This window comes from Drosophila ficusphila, unplaced genomic scaffold (genome assembly GCF_018152265.1).
Source record: "Drosophila ficusphila isolate 14025-0441.05 unplaced genomic scaffold, ASM1815226v1 contig_286, whole genome shotgun sequence".
NCBI lineage: Eukaryota > Metazoa > Arthropoda > Insecta > Diptera > Drosophilidae > Drosophila > Drosophila ficusphila.
In genome coordinates this window covers 6256730-6276620 of record NW_025064189.1, presented here as the reverse complement: position 1 = coordinate 6276620, position 19891 = coordinate 6256730, and the positions used below count along the sequence as shown (strand labels likewise).

The 19891-nt window shown below is 41.2% G+C and overlaps 5 protein-coding genes across 7 annotated transcripts; 1 reads left to right on the top strand and 4 right to left on the bottom strand.

The window, feature by feature from the left end:
* Positions 1-518: 518 nt before the first annotated feature.
* LOC108100405 (eukaryotic peptide chain release factor subunit 1) lies at positions 519-5370 on the bottom strand. 3 transcript variants are annotated; one of them, XM_017204288.1, is made up of 8 exons: positions 5287-5370; positions 4458-4722; positions 3220-3395; positions 2688-3157; positions 2470-2625; positions 2155-2352; positions 1947-2094; positions 519-847 (listed from the first exon to the last, which is right to left on the bottom strand). In XM_017204288.1, exons 2-8 carry the CDS (start codon positions 4541-4543, stop codon positions 765-767), a joined length of 1317 nt encoding a protein of 438 aa, XP_017059777.1. In that variant the 5' UTR covers positions 4544-4722; positions 5287-5370; the 3' UTR covers positions 519-764. The 3 variants fall into 3 exon arrangements, with proteins under 3 accessions (XP_017059777.1, XP_017059779.1, XP_017059780.1); XM_017204290.1 differs by having other exon boundaries at positions 5251-5308; XM_017204291.2 differs by lacking the exons at positions 519-847; positions 5287-5370 and adding an exon at positions 1092-1764.
* Positions 5371-5528: 158 nt separating this feature from the next.
* On the top strand, positions 5529-7486 carry LOC108100404 (retinoblastoma-binding protein 5 homolog). Its single transcript, XM_017204287.1, has 7 exons — positions 5529-5662; positions 5719-5939; positions 5998-6204; positions 6262-6443; positions 6504-6623; positions 6685-7313; positions 7381-7486. Exons 1-7 carry the CDS (start codon positions 5644-5646, stop codon positions 7467-7469), a joined length of 1467 nt encoding a protein of 488 aa, XP_017059776.1. The 5' UTR covers positions 5529-5643; the 3' UTR covers positions 7470-7486.
* On the bottom strand, positions 7457-12472 carry LOC108100559 (serine protease inhibitor 77Ba-like). Its single transcript, XM_017204533.2, has 9 exons — positions 11752-12472; positions 10622-11051; positions 10288-10558; positions 9858-10226; positions 9462-9722; positions 8814-9136; positions 8391-8661; positions 7964-8329; positions 7457-7799 (listed from the first exon to the last, which is right to left on the bottom strand). Exons 1-9 carry the CDS (start codon positions 11765-11767, stop codon positions 7533-7535), a joined length of 2574 nt encoding a protein of 857 aa, XP_017060022.2. The 5' UTR covers positions 11768-12472; the 3' UTR covers positions 7457-7532.
* Positions 12473-12960: 488 nt separating this feature from the next.
* LOC108100560 (alpha-soluble NSF attachment protein) lies at positions 12961-15851 on the bottom strand. The gene is made up of 4 exons (XM_017204534.2): positions 15626-15851; positions 14588-14903; positions 14205-14525; positions 12961-14127 (listed from the first exon to the last, which is right to left on the bottom strand). Exons 1-4 carry the CDS (start codon positions 15715-15717, stop codon positions 13978-13980), a joined length of 879 nt encoding a protein of 292 aa, XP_017060023.1. The 5' UTR covers positions 15718-15851; the 3' UTR covers positions 12961-13977.
* A 233-nt stretch (positions 15852-16084) lies between these two features.
* Positions 16085-19466, bottom strand: LOC108100644 (serine/threonine-protein kinase polo). The gene is made up of 5 exons (XM_017204647.2): positions 19101-19466; positions 18323-18547; positions 17480-18265; positions 16942-17370; positions 16085-16877 (listed from the first exon to the last, which is right to left on the bottom strand). Exons 1-5 carry the CDS (start codon positions 19197-19199, stop codon positions 16683-16685), a joined length of 1734 nt encoding a protein of 577 aa, XP_017060136.1. The 5' UTR covers positions 19200-19466; the 3' UTR covers positions 16085-16682.
* Positions 19467-19891: the final 425 nt, after the last annotated feature.

Here is a 19891-nt window from a genome sequence, read left to right as displayed (position 1 = left end):
AAGTTTTAGCTTACCAGAGTGTTCTTTTCTAATTTCAAAATTTTATTAGCAAATTGCTAATAGTACTAATGCTTGTGTTTATGGACAACTTATCAGTTTGGGATCTAGATATAAACTGTTTCCAAGTGTGCCTGCAAAAAGAAAGTAACAAAAGACGTGCCCAAATATATACATATACATGCACAATTTTACCCTTTACTCTCAACGACACTTTCATTTTTATGCTGGTAGTTAAACTCAGTACCTACATTTCAACCTAAGAGATTAAAAAAAAAAAACTATTACTAAATGTTATCCGAAAGAAAATAGATAAGAATATAAAATACCTTTCCCGTTTCCGGGCAGTAGCCCATATATTATTTGTATCAATTCTTATCATTTTCTTTTGAAGCGGCAAAATTATTCGTCCCAACGATTTGTCTAATTGCCTTACATATATACATACATATATTGTTTTACATATTTATATGATGTAACATATAACCACAGACCGACCACAGACAATCGAAACAAATGTATTTGTTCACGTAAAACGGTACCATTTTAATATGTTTTCCTCGATTTAACATTATATCGTTTGTATTTATATGAATTAATTTAAACTTTACTTTTTTCGCCAACAACGTTAAAATGGAAGAAGGTTTGTGTGTTTCTCGTATTATTAAAATATTCTATTTGATTTTCCTGGTTTTATGTAGTTGCAGTTTTCGGTTTGCGATCGACGGTCGACGGTAGTTGCAAATTCATTTTTACAGAAACATTCTCTAGTAATCATCTAGGTCGAAGCCGTCATTGTCCAAGTCATCGAGCTGCATACTCTGGAAGTCCACCTTGTAGCGTAAGATACCTGTGGATGCATAGTTATTTGTTTTAAAATAAAGTAAACAAACAAAAAGTCTCGGCGAACAAAAGCAGATATTGAAGAAATTAAAAGGAACAAAAGTCTAAACACGGATAACACAACTGATACAAATACAAGTGAACACCAGGCTCTCACCTCCTTTGAAATTATGTATATTTCTCATTTACTAATTAATAAATAGTACATGAAGCCCGTGTTGTTTTCGCGATTCAATATAAACGGATTTTCATCCTCTTTATGTGTGGTGTTTTATTTCTGGTTTAATTTTTATTACAATTTTATGGATTAGATTTGTATACTTTCTTATAACACTCGGTTGTAATTTGAATAGGGGAAATGCAGATACGTTCGAAACTCTTCCAGCTAATAGTGGCATGTTAATCCGCAGCGCAGACCTAATGCCTCCTACTAAGATCGCAGTCAAAATCGAACAAGATGAACAGAGAATGCGCTAATATCTCTTTTACATGACAATTGAATTACGAATTACGAATACGAAATACGAATTTAATTTGTTGCTTAAAAGTAACCTCGCACTCGGTTTCGCGTGGTGCACTGACTAATTTAAAAATTTGGTAAAACGTATAGGTACATATCTAGATACACGCTGATCTGATCGACAAGGAAATGCACCATCCGACTGATGAGGGACCCTATTGGTGATAAATATTGAACTGCTACGCTGAACATAGGTAAAACTATGTGGCAAGTAAATTGGTTCCTAATCAATTTGAACGTTTTGCTTTATGAGGTTTCCCAAAAAGTACTGGTTTATTATGTAAGTAACGCATAATCGAGACCCGTTCGCAGCCCTTAACCGACTTAATAGTCGTCGAGATCGACGTCCTCCAGCGGCTCGTCGGCCTGTAGGGATTGGAAATCTACTTTATAGCGCAATATGCCTACACATCCAAATGTGGTAGCGATTTTCAAGATTACATTTACATTACAGCATTGACGACCGTGTAAAAGCAGCATGAGGAAAGAGGAATGGAAATAGTTGCAGCATTTGTTTAGAATAATATCGAGCTACCAACTAGCCTAGCTAATCAGTTGGACACACAGATTTGCTTTGTGAACTTACCGCCGATTCCTCCGAAACCTCGCACGAACTGACTTCCTTCCTGGGACTTATCCGTGATAATCTCCAGTGTGGCGCCGAACATTTTGTAGTTATTTGCCAGCCATTCCAGCAGCGGCTGAGACTCAATCAGCTCCATTTCGACCCCGCTCTGTTGGATTATAAAACTCGTTAGCGTCTGGATAAGGATCAATTAACGCAGATTACTCACCTCCTTGTCAGTGAAGTGCGACTTGTCCTTTTCTTGCTCGGGCGTCAAATGTAATACTGTCGTTGACGTCGAGTTGGCATGATTCTTGAGAACATAACGTTGAATGTCCAGGTTCTCCCAACAAATGAGGGTCTCCACCGAGCCAAGTTCCAGTGCCCGCAAAGTGTCCTCCACTCCGAAACAGTATTTGCCAGTGTCCTATTGGATATAGCATTATATTAATTATCTTGCAGGATAGTTTTTGAAATAGATTTTATGGTATCTGCTACATTTGTTCAGATATTCAAAGCCTAACAATAGTACACGACAACTCACCTGAGAAATTTCATCAAAGTAACGACCGATGAGCTTCTTCTCCTGTATGAATTTCACGTTCTGCAACGATTCGGCTGCCAATTCAATGGCCTGGTTAAAACCGTTTTCGCCGCCATAGGACACGTCCACCAGCTTGATGACTTTTGATTGCAAACGCTGGAAAGAAAACGCTATTAAAGACTGCTCTGTATCCAACGAATGGAAAGCTAAAAACTCACGGGATCAAACATATCTGACTGACTGAGCTCGGTCTTGAAGTCCGCACTACCGGCCAGAATGAGTCCGGCAATGTTGGGCTTGTCGTTCGTGATGAAGAGCTGGGTGGCCACCTCGGCGACCTTGCGCACGTAATTGTGGCGCTTCTCCATACGCAGACGGGCAAAACGCAGGGCAGACTGACCACCACGTCCGTGCTTCTTCGGCAGATCGACGGTGAATTTGTGCAGCACCTCGCGGGTATTGCCCTGAAGGGTACCGAACAGCGCTCCATTACCGTCCATCACAATGAATCCGAATTTGTTGTCGTCGGCGAGCAGGGCAGTGAGGGCCTCCGTGTGGAACTTGTTGTCGCACAGGTAAAGCGACGTATTGATGGGCTTGAATGGCTCAAAGTCTATGTTCACCTTCTTCTCCTTGCCCTCCTCTGTGACAATGGTGCCGCAGTAGATGACCAAACCGTTGGGAGGCACTAAAACCGAAAAGGATTTAAATATATAAATTATAGAAATTATAAATTATTATTCAACTCACCTTTGGTGTATAATTTGAGTCTGTGCTGTACCGACGTAATGGCACCGAGGACGGACAGGCGATTCACGCGAGACTTAATGTTCGACGCCGTTCCAAATTCATCGGCCAACATTTTGCTGACTCGTGAGATTTGATCTTTTGGAGGAATAATCAAAGAAATCATACTGGTGCCATTGCTGAAAAACGTAAACAAGGAAAGAAATTGAGACGTGGATATAACAATATGAATAGAAGGGTCTAACTGCCCTAGCAACAAGACCAGAATAACATACATAAGTACTTTGTAAACTTTGTCATAATCAAGTTGGCAATGAAGTTCTTCTTGACCGTAACAATTGTAATTACTTAAATGGCATTATTCATTTTTTTTAAATTATTTACAGGTTTTAAGTCTATTTAACTGTAATACAACTTGGTGATAAATCTAAGCTATTTATTTTTGTAAGTGTATAAAACATATGACAATGTTAGACAAAGTTACCAGTTCTTGTTTGCAACTATAAAGAGGTGTGCCAAATGGTAAATACAAAATAACTACGAAACAAAAGAAAAACCCATATATTCTTGTTCTAAACAAAATCAAAAAGGGAACTAATAGATAACTGTACACAAAGCGCTCCAATTGGCAACAATCGCAAACTCCAATTGGCAGCTGTGTTATGTTGTCCCTAACTGTGGCGTTTGGTAATAACAAGATATACATATATATGTAAATATGTTCCTGCGGGGGTCACCCCATTCTAAAGCGGAGTAAAGCGGTAAGGACCGGGTCGAAAGCGCGAGCAAGACGGAGCGTTTGAAAGAGAGAGGGGGAGCGCCAACAAAGCTTGGCCCATTTTGGGGCTCACACATACGCACACGCACAACGGCCACGAGGCGCATTACTCACTCACTCTCTCTTTCTCCTTCTTTGACTCAATCAGTCTAGTTTGAACTGATAAAAACCCGACAAAAACGTGTTGCTCGTATGCAAAAATAAGAGAAGGCGGAAGAGAGAGAGGAGAGGGATCGTGCCAAGATTGGAAACAATGCAAAAGGAGAGTCACTCGGCAACAACAAGGAAAGGTGGTTGTACTCGCTGCTCCCCCAAGACCCCACACCCCCACCTCCACGCACTACGCCCACTTCCACCCCCGTTTTGTTTTCGTTGTGTTGTGTATACTCCACTCACGTACTCAAAGGAGATGGGGGCATGGGAAATTTAAAGAACAACAAGGATATACATATGGTTAACTCACCCGCGGGCCATTTCCAGGCTCTTAATGAGCTTCTTGATTTTCCAGATCTCAACATTGCGATCGGCAGACGTTTCCTCGCCAGACATTTTGCTCGTTGTTTGCTTGCCTTATTTACCCTTTCTCTCTTTTGGAGAGCGTGCGAACGCGCTTGTTTGTGTGTGGGATGGGGATTGAGAATTTGGGCTCCTAAATCCTTCTCTTCACTTCTCTGCTGGTTGTATTCACATACACGTTCTTCCTTTTAACGTGGCTGGCGATGAATACACTGCAATGATTAAAAACGTTTTTAAATAATCATTTTTTAACACACACAGTCACAGTAAATACGGATTGGGGGTCTAAAAAGCTACGGAGAGAGCGGAGTGGAAAGCACAACCAGAGCGCGAGCACCGTAATTGCGTTTGCATACTTCTTTATTGTCCCTCTCTTTCTCGCTGGCTAACTTAAAAGCTGAAAACCTTTAAAACGGAAATGAAAACAGTTTCAAAATAAAAGTAATTTTGGCATGAAACTCGCGCACTTCTGATTTGAACGGAAGTCGAAACTTGGTTATTTCATTATTTCACTCCAACCGTTAAGCTTTCAGGAGCGAGCGAGAGGGCACGCAAAAAATTGGCAGCGAGTGAGAAGCGAGAAAGAGAGCAAGTGCTTCAAAGGTGACGTTGACACAATCGCGTGCCACGACCAAAATGTCTAGGAAATGGCTTGTTTCAACACGTTGGCAAAGCCAAAATAGTGCACTAATTATGCTGCTCGGCGTCTGTTTGCAATTTCACAATCCGGACTTGGTTACAATTGGCGAATACATCTGCATAAATTTTTCACATACAACGTGCACAGAGCTCAAAAAATAGAGGTGGGAAAACCCCGACGACACTATCGATGTCGTAAAAGTTTAAAGGTTTGCGGATGTGAGTATCGTTATCGTTAGAGATTGACAAACCGTATTATTGATCATACTATTCAGTTAAATGAAATACTGCTTTTGCGTCGTTTATATATCTAATATATTTTAAAAAAATATCACATCACGAATTTTGGATAACTAAACCTTTTAACCTAGATGTAAAAAAAATCAAATCAAACTATCGTCTCATGTTAAACTTATGTTAAACAACGTTAATGTTATGCCAGTTTCCTGTGAATGGCCTGCTGCCATTTTAGAAGAAGAAGATTGTAAACAAAAATGAATTTGGAGCTGCTAGGTAAGAATTGCGCCAAAATCTCTTTTTTTTTGTTAAATAACCCTCGATTTCTTCAGAATCTTTTGGACAGAACTACCCCGAGGAGTTCGACGGCTCCCTAGACTGCATTTCGCTGGCCGTGACTTGTGCCTTCAACAAGTATGGAACCCTTTTGGCCGTAGGCTGCAACGATGGCCGCATTGTTATTTGGGATTTTTTGACGCGGGGCATCGCCAAGATTATTTCGGCCCATGTGCATCCAGTGTGCAGTCTCAGTTGGACTAGGAACGGTCATAAAGTAGTTTGATTCTTTTTTTTTCTTCCCATTAGATTTCAAATTTTTCTTTGCTATTTAGTTACTTTCGGCTTCCACGGACAACAATGTGTGCATTTGGGACGTGCTGACCGGCGAACTAGAGCACAAGTACAGGTTTCCCTCGCCCGTGCTGAAGGTCCAGTTTGATCCGCGCAATGACAACCGACTTCTGGTATGCCCCATGCGATATGCCGCCGTTCTGGTGGAGATCGGTGGATCCCATCGCTGCCTGCCGTTGGACACAGATGTGGGTTTCCTCTTTTGACTTTTTCTTCCATTTTTCAATAAGTTTGTTTTTCGGCAGGGCGACTTGAACATAGTGGCTTCATTCGATCGCAGAGGCAAACACATTTACACGGGCAACGCCAAGGGAAAAATACTCGTCCTGGATGTGGACACCTTTGAAGTGGTGGCCAGTTTTCGCATTATCGTGGGTACTTCGAGTGCAACGGCTGTAAAGAGTATAGAATTTGCAAGACGTGGAGAGTAAGTTGTGTAAAAATATCATAGTTTTTATTAGAATTGAAACAAAAACTATATTTTCAGCGCCTTTCTTATCAACACATCAGATCGAGTTATTCGCGTTTACGACTCAAAGGAAATTATTACGTTGGGCAAAGATGGCGAGCCGGAACCCATACAAAAACTGCAGGATTTGGTCAACAAGTAACCCTCCAAAATGACCACTAAAAACATTTTATATTTATAATTTCCCCTTAATTTTTAGGACAACCTGGAAGAAGTGCTGTTTTTCCGGCGATGGTGAGTACATTTGCGCTGGCAGTGCTCGTCAGCATGCTCTCTACATTTGGGAAAAGTCGATTGGAAACCTGGTCAAGATCCTTCACGGCACCAAGGGTGAGCTTCTCCTAGATGTGGTGTGGCATCCGGTGCGTCCCATCATTGCCAGCATTAGCTCCGGACTGGTATCGATTTGGGCTCAAAATCAAGTGGAAAACTGGTCCGCTTTTGCACCGGACTTCAAGGAACTGGACGAAAACGTTGAGTACGAGGAGCGGGAGTCGGAGTTTGATATTGCGGACGAAGATAAGTCCGTAGATCTCAACGCAGATGCGCAACAGGACGAGGAGATCGAGGTGGATGTGCAGAAGGTGGAGCCTGTAGCTGCCTTTTGCTCATCTGACGAGGAGGGCGAAGATGAGAATGCGCTGCAGTTCCTGCCAATGGCGCCGGAGGTGGAGGATCCCGAGGACGGCTGGGCTGGTCAGGATGGACTCGAGGCCAGTGCTGTGTTGCTCAGTGCGGATCCGCATGACTACGAGGACGATATAATGGCATCCAAACGCCGACGCATGGAGCCGTACAATGTCAGCCTGCCTGACGCACCCATAGACGGTATAATTCACCTCATTTATATATTTGGTATTTAAACCACTAACTGTTTGTTTAAATTGGTTTACAGAAACACATCCCCTCATCTCAAGCAAGGCTAGCAAAGACAAACAGCAGCCCGTGGGTGGAAAAAAGGGCCCGGGTCGTACCAAGAAATAAACTTTATTTGACTTAAACTAGCGTATTTATTGTGGCTTGTAAATAAAGGCTCTCCTCAAATCGCTAAGCCGTCTTGGGGTTGCGCACTTGACCGGCGAAGAGCAGCAGGCCGGTTTCCTTTTCCACGATCAAGTACTGGAAGGGCCTGTTCAGTTCGGCCCTGGCTGGTCCAATCTTGTTTTCCAGGGTAACTTCCGTGACCGCTGCCGCCGTGGTGCCCTGTTCGTCGACGAATATCTTCGTGGAGTGCTGAAAAAGCGAGGCGACCAGTCCAGGTGCGATGCGGTCTAGGTTGGACTTTTGCTGATCGAATAGGTCTCGGACGCCCATCTAGGGAATTCAAAATTTAAAGAACAGTTTATGAAAGGTTATTGTTATTTGTTAAAAAGTTTTTTATTGGATAATTTATTGTAATATGAATGATTCTTTTTTTTTGGTCCGCCGAAGCTTTCTTTTTAGCTTCCCTTCTTGCTTAATGTGTCATTTGAACTCACCTGACTGAGAATATCCTTAAGTGAGAGGTCCGTAGATGAAACAAACATTGGCATTAGAACCTCTATCTTACCATCACTGTTTGTTTTTTTGTAAGCAGCCAACTTGTCCAGAATGGGTTGCAATCCCACTTTTTTTAGATCGTTGGCAAGGCTGTTCAATGTGACGCCTTTGTGGGGCAGCACGACGATCATCGATAGCCACTCCAAGGAGCCGTAGGGCAACTCTATGACAGAACCACGCAAACCTTGAACTCTGCCGGTGAAGGCGAAGTTTGCCTCTTGCTTCATCATGGGAACCTGTGCGATGACCTCGCCGTTCTCATTGTGGAACGGACCCATTGTGGTCAATGCCTCGTCGAAGGGGAACTTCAATCGAACAGAATATGCATAAGAATCTGTTGCAGGGACAGGACATTTAAAATCCTACCTTCCACTTGCCTTTGAAGCAAAGGGTGGACAGCAATAGCATTTTGGCATTATAGACATCTCGTTGCTTGACAGAGTTCTTTATGAGTCCTTGGGTGCTGCGATCGATTGCCTGGTTGATTCGACTAACCGTATCCAGGCGGTTGAAATCCACTTGCTCCGGCTGAACATTATAGGATTGGAGTACATTTCGATAGTCCTGCTTGACCTCAAAATTCGTACTGATGTAGACGCCCAGCAGAGAGGCTACATCGATTTCTGATTGTTTGGTGCTTGCATGAAAAGAGGTAATTTAATTGGTGTTATTAAGTCATTCAGTTTTCAAATGTTATTTGTATTTATTTTATAAAAAACTCATAATATTTTCATGTATTAAATACCACCAGTATCAATTATATTAGAAATGGTTACTGTAGTTACTCACTTGAGAAATTGACTCCTCGCCCTGTAGAAGTTTCGAAGTGTTGGCTCATCCACATTGATTCGCAGGACCTTACGCAATTGGTTATAGGTTTCCATACTCGATCCTTCGTAGAGAAGCACCAGAACGGACCAAATGGAGAAGGGCGATATCATAAAGTCCTGGTTGGAGCTCTGCATCGACACGGATACGCGTTCGAGTAGATCGAGGGAGAAATCCTCGACTCCTTTGGCGACATTGTTCTGCGCCTGAACATTTTGCTTCTGGACCAAGAAAAGGACTAAAATGCCCAATAGCAACGGAAAGCCCAACATTATTCCAACTTTCTTTATTTGCAACTAGTCCCTAAGCTAAGTATAACCTATATTTATACTTGCTTTTTGAGTTTGGTTAGTTGTAAACTTTGCAGCCCTTTAAAAAATAATGTTCAGCTTCACATTTTAAGACACGATTTCGTGACCACGACTATATTTAAGCAGAAAGTACTTAAGTGTTGAGCAGAGACATTAGATAAACTCGATATTGCAATATATAGCAGTTCCTGAAGCAACAATCTTTAGATCTACCGCAGCAAGCAAACAAAGTCTTCATATTCTTAAAGTATCATTTTTATTGTGGGTTGTAAGTTAAGTTTGGAGGGAATTTCTAGAATGCCTTGGGGTTTCGCACTTGGCCGGCGAAGAGAATCAGCCTGGTTTCCTTCTCCACGATCATGTACTGGAATGGTCGGTTCATCACGAACTTGGGCGGCGTGGCCTTGTTCACCAGAGATGCCTCCGTGACCGCTCCTGCCGTGGTTCCCTGCTCATCCACGAGGATCTTCGTCGAGTGGATGATCAGCTTGGCAAACAATCCGGACGACATGCGATCCAAATTGGCCGCACTCTCGTCAAACAGATCCTTGATTCCCATCTGGTTAGTGGAAAATAGTAAAAAAATATGTTTGAAAAATTATAACTAATTGGATTGGATTGGTTTAAGTTTAAATGGTTTTACCAGAAATATTAACAGTAGAAATGTGAAAATTATTAAGTGAACAGCACCCACCTTGTTTAGGACTCCCTTAAGTGCAAAGTCTGTGGTTGTGACGAACTTGGGCATCATGACCTCCACCTCGTTGTCCTCGAAAGCCTTTTTCCTGAAAGCCTTCAATCGCTCGAGAATGGCACGTAGTCCCACCGACTTGAGGTTGTTGGCCACGTCGTTGAGTTTAAAACCCTTCTTGGGCAGGATCACGATCATGGCCAGCCTGTCCTGGACGCCGTAGGGTAGTTCCAGTACGTATCCGTCCAGACCCTCGATGTTGGAGGCGTAGGCGAAGTTCGCCTCCTGCACCATCATGGGTATCCTGGTGACGATCTCGCCATTTTCGTTGTAGAAGGGTTCGTCTCTCGTTAAAGTTGTGTTGAAGGGGTACTGCAAGCAAAAATAGTATTATATTATATATACTGCAGTTAAATCCAAATCCAAGCCGCACCTTCCATTGCCCCTTGAAGTAAAGGGAGGAGAGCAGGAACATCCTGGCTCCAAAAATATCCTGTGGCAAAATAGTATATGGAATCAGACCGCGAGTTGTGCGATTTGTGTCCTCGTTGATCTGCACCACCGAAGACGGGCTATCGAAGTCCACTGTCACGGGCTGGACATTGTAGCTTTGGACGGAATTCCGATAGTCGTTCTTGATCAGATAATCCTTGCCGGTGTAAATGGCCTGCAGAGTGGCCACTTCAATGGTGGGAGTGGTGGTGCTACAAGCGGTATTTATAAAATGTATTAAAAAACAAAAGGTCTGATCAACTTCTTTTACTCACTTCAGAAAAGAACTCCACACCTTGTAAGCTCCGCGAAGCTTAGCATCCTCGACATTGATCCGCAGGACCTGACGCAGTTGGTTGTAGGTCTCTCCCCCGGATCCTTCGTAAAGGAGAACGAGAAGCGACCACACGGAGAAGGGCGATATCATGTAGTCAATGTTGGCCTTCTCCAATTCAGTGGATATGCGCTGGAGTATATCCAGTGCGAAGTCCTCGACTCCCTGTGCAATGCTGTTTAGGTCACCAGCCTCAAAGTTGGAACGCATGGAGGTAACATGACTGACTTGTTGGCCAAATGCCTTTTGTTCTGTTATAGGCGCCAGAGGATTTCCCACCGAAAGTTGAGGAGGACCAAAGATGCTTTGTGCATTGGCAGAGCAGAGGAAGATGATCCCCAAAAGAAATGGCATCCACACAATCATGCGTTCTGTAATTTACGGAATTAGTTAAAAATATATCTAAAGAATGGCAATGTTAATTGCCTAAAGAATTTTGTCTGATATTAAAGGTAACTTGATTTAAATGTAAATCTATAATTAAAGAAAAACTCATTAAATTTGCTTTAATGGATTTATTTTAAAAGATAAAGCTAATAAGTTTAAACTTTTAACTAAATTCTTCAAATCTAAAGCTCATTTCTTATTATTATGCTTTTTATAAACCATACAATTTTGCGAACTATTAAGGAAAGTAACTTTATTGGAAACCACTTAATGTTTTCACCCTAAAACAATTTAAAAATTAATAAAATTCCAGTATCAAAATTGTTAATGAATCTTTTATAAACGCTTTGACCCTGCTGAACCTTAAACCGCACACATTATAGAACAATAAGTAGTATAATAAGTACCTTCTCCGATAATAAAATCAAACAAAATTTTTAAAACACACGTAAATACTGTGTTCGGATGCGTAAACAATCCGCATTTTCCTACTGATAGCGCTGATCCGTTGGCGACCTTGTACACACTTCAACCCACTACAAATATGTTTGCAGTGTACACACACTACTAGTACCCGTAAACAATTTTAAGTCCGCATATTGATCGGCTGTAAGCTTGCCGTTCAGTGTGGAATATCCCATAATAATTAATTGTTGATTAGTTTTTTTTTTTTTTTAATTTTACCTGGTATCTTGACCATAATGCGGCTGGGAAAGAGAGTTGGTTTGAGCCTCGTTTATCAGACTTTCGAGGGGAGCGGACTTTAATATTTCACTACACCTTGTGCACACGAATCGAATCGAACTTTTGCGTAACCGAGTTTGTGGGTGTGCATCAATTATTGAGAGGGTTTTTACTTTTTTTTCTGTTTTTTATTAATGTATTTTTTGGGGGGTTTTTAATGTCTTTCTGTGCGGCTGACGAAGCAACGTTTATTTGTTGCTGTTGTGGTTCGGTTGTTATTTGGAAAACCGGAATGCACTGGGGGATTCCACAGAAAGCTACAAATACACCTTCAGCAGGGTGTTACGCATATGTACGTATGTGTGTTCGCGTATTGGTTTCACCTTTATATAATTCTATTATTTATTTTAATTTCTGGACCTGGCCACCGACTGATTTTGCAAAGAACTCGATGGGCGATCGAATGCCACTCCCACAATAAAAATGAACCTGACGCACGGGCATCGGCTGAATAACTGAGAGATCGCTCCATCGACCCGCCAAAGCACCGATTCCAGTCATATCTTCTCATCGGCGTCAGCGCTTTCGAGAGTCCGATCGCTTCAGATTTAAATTGGGAGATTGGGAGATCGAGAGACTCCACTCCTCCATTTTAATACTGGCAGGCCTTTGTCTCTTGCTCTTGACAATGACGATCGCAAAAGTATCTCACTCCGCACAATCAGGTGGAAATACATATATGTATGTGCTCAGATCGATATGGAAACTTGACATCTCGGGGAAAGGCCAGTCATCATGTCAGTCATGTTGAGCAAATCAGTTCCTTATCCTATAGTAAACATTCATTACAATATACATAAATATGGGTCGAAAAGAAAACAATTTCTCACAAAGGGATTTCAGATTTTAAAAATAATAGTACTGATAGCTTTTTATCATGAATCAGCATTTACATTTACCTTTCTCATTACCTCTTTTGACATCCCTTTTCAATACTTACCACAAATAAGTAATAATATTTCGCAATCTAGGATAAACATTACGTTTTGCAAAACGTGGTGTAAACTTTACTTTAAAAGTGATTTAAATCAAATAAAAGTCTGGTGCATTTCACATTACGTTATCAACAATGAAAGACAATGGAAATGGCTTGGTTGGTTGTGCGTATATTGACTTAAAACTGTTCGATACGAAGACAGGATGACAGGATTAATCCAAGCATGTAACTTTATTAAAGTATTTTAATTGGAAATATCTAAGGTAATGCTTGCATAGAGGCATTACTCAGATCTTTGCATTGGTATTAATTAAATGTGTTGTGGATTTAAGTTGTGTTGTGTGTTGCCTGGAGATATTCATTCAATAAATTGATACTGATATTTTTGCTTCGGCCTCAGTGCCCGAGTAATCTTCGCAGCTCCGTCGTAGTTTTATTTATTGGATTATAACTTGTTTCGTACATGTTTATAGGAAGTTGATCTACTAAACATCTTTAAAATTTTGCGAGATGGAATATTCTATAAATGTGACCCTCAAGTATTTACTAGAATTTCGTTTCCATTTTTGGATATTTATAGGGTTAATCTTTAATGCTTATATGGACATATATTTTTTTTATAGGATAGTGTATTATATGCGTACATCTAAAACTGTATGTTTTACTTTTCTCCGTGCACTAAATGGAATCATAATTGTCTTGAAATTCATGTTCTCACACTACCAGGGACTCTTTAATTAATCTCGAAATAATCTAACACATTACACACATAGAATGAAGGATTTCTTTATATTATAGTATGGATACGGATTTCTATAGGGTATTTTACGCATCCCAATAAACAGTAGCTAACATAATGATTGGCTACTTACACAAATAACAAGAGTAACGAAAAAACAGACAAACATAACACCTCTCAATCACTCCATATTGGAAATAATAATGTTTAATCAAAAAGCACGTTTTAACACAAGATGAATCGTGGCTTCTGCTGACTTTTCATTCGTTGCATAAGCGTTAATTTAACCTCTAGAACATGGGTGTATGGACTATTCAGTAAGTTCAATTCACGCGGTTAAGCAGGCTGTCATTTGGGTGTTTTCAGGTTTAGCAATGCAACACGTTTAATTAATTTTCTTTTAGTTATATATAGTTAGATTAATATCCGAACCGAATAAAGCATTTAATAAATGTGTACGCGAATTCATCAAAAAGTGTAACTGATTATTTTATCGCAGATCGGGATCCTCGTCCGCAGCCTTTTTGATTCGCAGTAAGATGGTGGTATACCACTGATCCAACCTAGAGATGCTATCGTAGTCCTTGACGGCCTCTGTGAATCCCTCGATGTTCTGTTCCTCGAGATGTTCGCACAACACCTGCAATTAAATTATTACGCCATAAGTAATGTTAAATATGTTAAGTGATATACATATTTTAAAGAATAAAACCCCACCTTAATGAGCTTGAACTCCCGTGAGTCCTGGAATGCTGGATACTGCTGAGCATACTTCTCGATGGCATGCTGGGCGTTCAGAAGATCCACACTTAGGTGACAGAGGGCGGCCCTGAAGAAGTACTCCTTGGCACTGTACTTGAGCAGAGAGCTCTCCAACGAGGAGGCGGCCACCTGCTCGTATATGGATATTGCTTTTTCGTAGTCCTCCAGTTGGGCGGCATACTGGGCAACCTTCAGCATGCACTTGTTGGCCGAACTGACCGACTCCTCGCCCTTGAAGTAGTCAGCCGCCTGTTCGTAGTGCTGAATGGACTTTGCCTAAACATAAGGAAGAACAGAATAAAGTACTTATAGATTTATTGACATAGAGATAAACCCACCAAAGTATTGGGATCACTCTCGTACATCTCGGCGATGCTCTGGTGATGCTTGGCAGCCATTGTGAAGCGTCCCATGTCGGTGTAGATGTCGATGGACTTCATCAGGCAGTTGACAGCGCTCTCCACGTCCACCTTTTTGTAGCAGTTGGAGGCGTCCACATAGCAGGTTCCTGCATCGTGTCGACTTCCAGCACGGGCATGCAGCGTAGCCGCCTCGCAGAAGCACTCGCCGGCCTTTGTCCAGTTCTTGGACATCTTGAACATGTTGCCCGCTCGCTGGTAGCACTCGATGGCATCCTCCACCTTGTTGGAGCCCCTGAGAAAGACCATTTCGATTAGACTTATTTAATAAATAAAAAAGTGTGGTAAAAAATTCATGTTTGTTCTAAAATAATAATATGAACTGGTTTTCGTATGTTATAAAAAACTTAAACGCCTGACAATATCAGTTCACTCCAATTAACTTAACAGTACATTTTGGGAATAAGATTAATATCCCAGAATTAAGAATCGAAATTTAAAAGTTTTGCCAGATGCAGTAAGTTTTTTGCAAGCATGCTGATGACTATTTGAATTTAAATGTCTAATTTAAAACGCTTTTCTTAAAATTTAATCAAAAATGTTTGATAATGAAACTTTTGAAAACTATGATTCATCAATACCCATATAAATGTGGGCCCATTCATATATTTTCTATTAACATTAGCGAATAGAGGTGGAGCTGTGATGATTTGTTTATCTATGTTTTATATATTCCGTCTAATCCATACATATCTAAACCTTATCAAACAAAATTGGAAATTTGCGTTGTTGTGAGGGCGTTTTTAGATGGAGGCGCAGAGTTCACTTGTACGTATACGTATTATCGTAAGTAGGTACATAGAAAGTATAAAAAGTACTACGGTGTGAGGTGAACTATTGCGTACTTATATTATAGCCTTTAAATGTAGATGGCAACCTTTTATATGAAAATGGAAAGCTAGATCCTAGACAAAGCGATTTCCTCACACCCAATTGACCAATTTCGTATATACGCACCCGAAGAGCGATCCCAGAAAGCCCTTCTGCTGGGTCAACTTCTTCTCCGCCTCGGCCATCAGCTGGAGGGCCTTCTGTTCGTTGTCACCCATGTCGAGGATTTATGTTCGCCTCGGCACTAATTGCATCTAAATATCACGAATATTTCGGGCTTTCAGCGAGTGTGTACGTATTGGAATCTTTAATTTTCAAGAAAATAAAATCAATACTAGTGCTGCAACAAAAAGCAATCGATGATTGTTCGATGTTTTTCTGAAACGATTACATTCGCGACACCAGTAATAACAAAAAAAAAAAAAAAAAGACATAGCACAGACACAAACCGAAACAGATTTGAAAAGTGTGAAAAATGTAACGTTTCTTTTTTAAAGCAGGCCCTTATCAAGTTTGTTTATTTCCAAATCAAATATCTGTTTTTTTCAGGCTGCTTAAATTAGATAATTCATTTATAAATCAGAATCAATTGATAAAAATGTTTATTTCCAGTTATTTTATTAAATTATAAATACGCTTTGTCGTTTGAAAGCAATTACAAATTGTATCTTATCACGAACGTTGTTTCCGGCCAATGCGAATTAGGAAGCAGTGTTATGCTCCGCATTCAATCGAAAGTTTTTTATTTTGTTTAACGGCGCCGTAGCATATTACAAGCAATGAATACTATACTACAAGTTTTATTATGTATCCAGCATTTAAATTGAATTATCAGTCAGCTGGGATAGTTGGGATTTGGCAGAGCCATTCTCTGAGAACCATTTCTTAGTTTAAATACCTAATTTATCTCTTTGTAATTTTATTAAGTGATCGTGTGCAAAAAACAAACAGTTTCTAAAGAGCGGCCCAACATTGACGATGAACTTATTCAGTAAATGAAGGGGAAAGGCGAAAACAAATAAACTCTAACATCGAACAATCAAATAAATTTGAACAGAAACTACAATTTAAAAAACGCATGGCAGAGGATCTGTTTGGGGGCATAAATGTGAAGTTGGCCAGGGCATTCGTGGATTAACTTAAACTAACATTCGGCCTTAAATGATAGTTTGCCGATTTTTTTTTAGATAAACATCTTTTCCAGCATTTTCCTAAGTTTTTCCTGGGCATAGCGTATCTTCTGATACAAATCTTTAGACACGCCGTTCTCCACAATAGTCGAGAATCGGTAGGTGCGGAAATTCTTCTCGTGATCCATATAAGTGATGGCACTCATGCGTGGGCAAAGGATGAGCTTCATGTGATCCGAAAAGTTAAGCTGAAGCACAAGCAAGTTTATAAGAATACAATTTGTTTTTTAAATAGAAGTTATTAGATGTTACCTGCACGGATCCGTTGGTTAAATGCATGACCACGGCGCAAGTTGTGCGGAACCAAGAGTGCAAGTGCGGCATTCGCGAGATCTGATCGCTTTCGATGTTCACATTGTTGGCGCCTGCCTTCACCAAATGCTCGATCATGTAGCGCTTGAAATAGGATAGGAGTTTCATTTTTTTATCCAGCGTCTTGCAGTAATCTGTGGTGGTCATGTAGCTCTCCTTGCCGTCCTTGTCGATGAAGTGCACGTTGATCTGATTGGGCAGTAGGATCAGCTTAGTGGTGTCGTTGAACATCACGCCGATACCCTCATCGCAGAGCTGGTAGCCAAAACCATACTTGTCGCTGTAGTCCACCCACTTGGATATCCAGAAGAGTGGCTGTGCTGCAGGATCGGTGTTCTCGTCGCCCAGATTGCCTTGCAAAATACGCGGCTAAAAAGTCAAAAGGTCAAGAGTTTTAATTGCAAGATCAGAAGAAAATCTTTAAGTAAATTGTCACTTCACTGATTAAAAATAAATATGCATTTAAATTTATTATTACCTTGCCGTTGATGAGTTTGGTGAGCTGCTGGTGCAAGCTCTCGATATCGCTGCGATAGTCCTCGCTGTGGCGGCAAACCTGTGCCGAGGCGGTGATGGCGTCGTGTAAATTGGCCTTCAGGAACGTCGACTCCAGACGGGTGTCGTCGGGTCGGACGCCATTCATCTCCGTCAGCGGTTTGCGATGCATCATCGATTCTTCGATAATGTCGTTGTTGCCGATACGCGGTGCCATCGTCAGACAAGAGCTGGGCAAGAACATAGGCACCTTGGAGCCCTTGAGGAACTCAAAGTTCAGCAACTGGCCAATCACCGGGCGGCTCTCCGGATTTGGCTGCAACATGGCAATGACCATGTCTGCCGCCGGCTTCCTCAAGTAGCTGGGTACACGGTACTCACACTTCTTGATCTTCGAGTAAGTATCCTTCAGTGTCTTGGTCTCAAATGGTGGCTGGCCCACCAGCAGCGTGTACATAACGCAGCCAATCGACCAGATGTCCACCTCGAACGAGTGCCCCTTCTTGGTGAGGATCTCCGGAGCAATGTAGTTGGGCGTGCCACACAAGGTCTTCTTTCTTTCGCCCTCGTAATCAATGCGCGTGGCCAGGCCAAAGTCGCCGATCTTCACGTGCAGCAGATCGTTGAGAAAGAGGTTACCCAGCTTCAAATCGCGATGGATGATGCGGTTATCGTGTAGGTACTTTACGCCCTGAATGATCTGGTAAATGTAGTATCGGCACTCGAACTCTGTGATGCTTTTCCTGCGCTTATGCAACTCCATCATGGACTGATAATTAAAGGAGGTTAATAATAACTACACATTCAGGATCCCATCAAAACTCACTCTCTTTTTGCACAGCTCCAGTACAATGTAGATGTTCTGGACATCCTCAAAGTAGCTGTGGAACTTAACAATGTTCGGATGGTTAAGGCTGCGGTGTATGGTGATCTCCTGTGCGGTCTTCTCCTTTTGATTGTGCTTGATCATCAGCTTCTTAGACACAATCTTTCCAGCGAAGACGTCGTCGGTCTCCACATCGATGATCTCGTAGCATTTTGCAAAGCCGCCCTGCAAGGATTAAAAGTTAACAATAAATTGGATCGTTGAAATTGTACCAAGCAGATGCTTTGCGCGTTGAGAAATGTAAGAAAGCATGATACAATGCGAAAAATGTATTGAAATGTATAGTTAGGAGTGCATATGAAGGACAAATTCTAATACATTTTACAACATTATTTTCAGGTTCTTGGTTATTTTTAATATGAAATTGGATTTCCAAGAGGTAGTCTGGGCTAGTCTTCTTGCTTAACTTTTTTAAGCATATTTTGGATATCAACAAAAAGTCGCGCCAAAAAAAATTAACAATTGGCATGCCATTTGCCCACACACACACACCGGCACACACATTCCATCACATTGAATCTCCCCCTTTCACGATCTGACTTTTCAAAACAACAACAACAAGAGGAGCAACAAGAACAATGAAGTTTTAAAAGGGGAAAACTAAACTAATACCAGAATATGGATATGCAAGGGAAACACGCTAATGTCTGTGCTCCCTAGGACACATCCGCATGCGCACATGGACATCCCAGCGGGGAATCCTTGCATCGTCACTCACCTTGCCAAAGAAGCGCATGCGCTTGTAGGTTTTGCGCTGGTTGGAGTCGAACAAGCGTTCCGGAATATCCGTGCTCTTTTCCTCGGGCTTCGCGGCCATCTTGTTCTCCTTTCTTTCTTTTTTTGGGCTCCCTTTTGCACTGGCGTCGTTTCGCCTGGAGTTGCGAAAATTCCTTCTCGTTCTTAGCCTCGATTTCCCACAAACGAACGGCTGATTTGGCCACTTCAACGGAGATCCACACTATTTGCTAGAGAAACGGTGTTTAATTCTCGATTTTGCCCATCGAATGCACGAAAATCAAGCACAAAGCGGACAACGCGCCGGAACCGTTTGATATTTTTTAAATGCCAAAAGGAGTAGTGCTACAAGCGTCAGCTGAATAGGTGTGCCCCTTTCGCGGGGTATCGCACATTTTCTCGGTATATATCGATGGTATATGCGGTATTTTTGACGGCAGCACAATAAAACACTGTTTCTGACCGTTATTTTTTTGAAATTGCCTATGTTTTTTTGGTATTTTTCTGTTTCTTTAGTTTGACTGTTATTGATTTAAAATTCAGTTTAATAACTAACCAAAACCTAATTCGGTCATTTTGTACTTTTTCTAAGCCCAAAAATAAAATATAGGTATCTTTTTTTTGTGTTAGCTTAATATATTACTCCAGTTACAAGATAAGCTTAAAGTAAAAAAAAATTGGTTGCAATCTGTCAGATGAAAACACACTTCTCATGTACCAGAATATTCTTTAAAAATAAAACCATCCTGTTGCCAATTTTAAATCTTTGTCTAT

Bases quoted from the DNA above. Each gene is read 5' to 3' on its own strand.
- LOC108100560 (XM_017204534.2), bottom strand. From the start codon at position 15,717: ATGGGTGACAACGAACAGAAGGCCCTCCAGCTGATGGCCGAGGCGGAG. The intron at 14,904-15,625 runs GTGCGTATATAC...GGTCTTTCTCAG, and splicing joins TTTCTGGGATCGCTCTTCGG to GGGCTCCAACAAGGTGGAGG. The intron at 14,526-14,587 runs GTGGGTTTATCT...CCTTATGTTTAG, and splicing joins AGAGTGATCCCAATACTTTG to GCAAAGTCCATTCAGCACTA.
- LOC108100405 (XM_017204288.1), bottom strand. From the start codon at position 4,543: ATGTCTGGCGAGGAAACGTCTGCCGATCGCAATGTTGAGATCTGGAAA. The intron at 2,626-2,687 runs GTGAGTTTTTAG...TTTTCTTTCCAG, and splicing joins AGTCAGATATGTTTGATCCC to CGTTTGCAATCAAAAGTCAT. The intron at 848-1,946 runs GTAAGTTCACAA...ATGCATCCACAG, and splicing joins AGGTTTCGGAGGAATCGGCG to GTATCTTACGCTACAAGGTG.
- LOC108100644 (XM_017204647.2), bottom strand. From the start codon at position 19,199: ATGGCCGCGAAGCCCGAGGAAAAGAGCACGGATATTCCGGAACGCTTG. The intron at 18,548-19,100 runs GTGAGTGACGAT...TAATCCTTGCAG, and splicing joins GCATGCGCTTCTTTGGCAAG to GGCGGCTTTGCAAAATGCTA. The intron at 17,371-17,479 runs GTAATAATAAAT...TTGACTTTTTAG, and splicing joins CCAAACTCATCAACGGCAAG to CCGCGTATTTTGCAAGGCAA.
- LOC108100404 (XM_017204287.1), top strand. The intron at 6,624-6,684 runs GTAACCCTCCAA...CTTAATTTTTAG, and splicing joins CTGCAGGATTTGGTCAACAA to GACAACCTGGAAGAAGTGCT. The intron at 7,314-7,380 runs GTATAATTCACC...ATTGGTTTACAG, and splicing joins GCCTGACGCACCCATAGACG to AAACACATCCCCTCATCTCA.
- LOC108100559 (XM_017204533.2), bottom strand. The intron at 10,227-10,287 runs GTGCGGCTTGGA...TTTTGCTTGCAG, and splicing joins ACTTCAAGGGGCAATGGAAG to TACCCCTTCAACACAACTTT. The intron at 9,137-9,461 runs TTCTAGAAATTC...TTGCAAATAAAG, and splicing joins AAGTGCGAAACCCCAAGGCA to AAAGTTGGAATAATGTTGGG.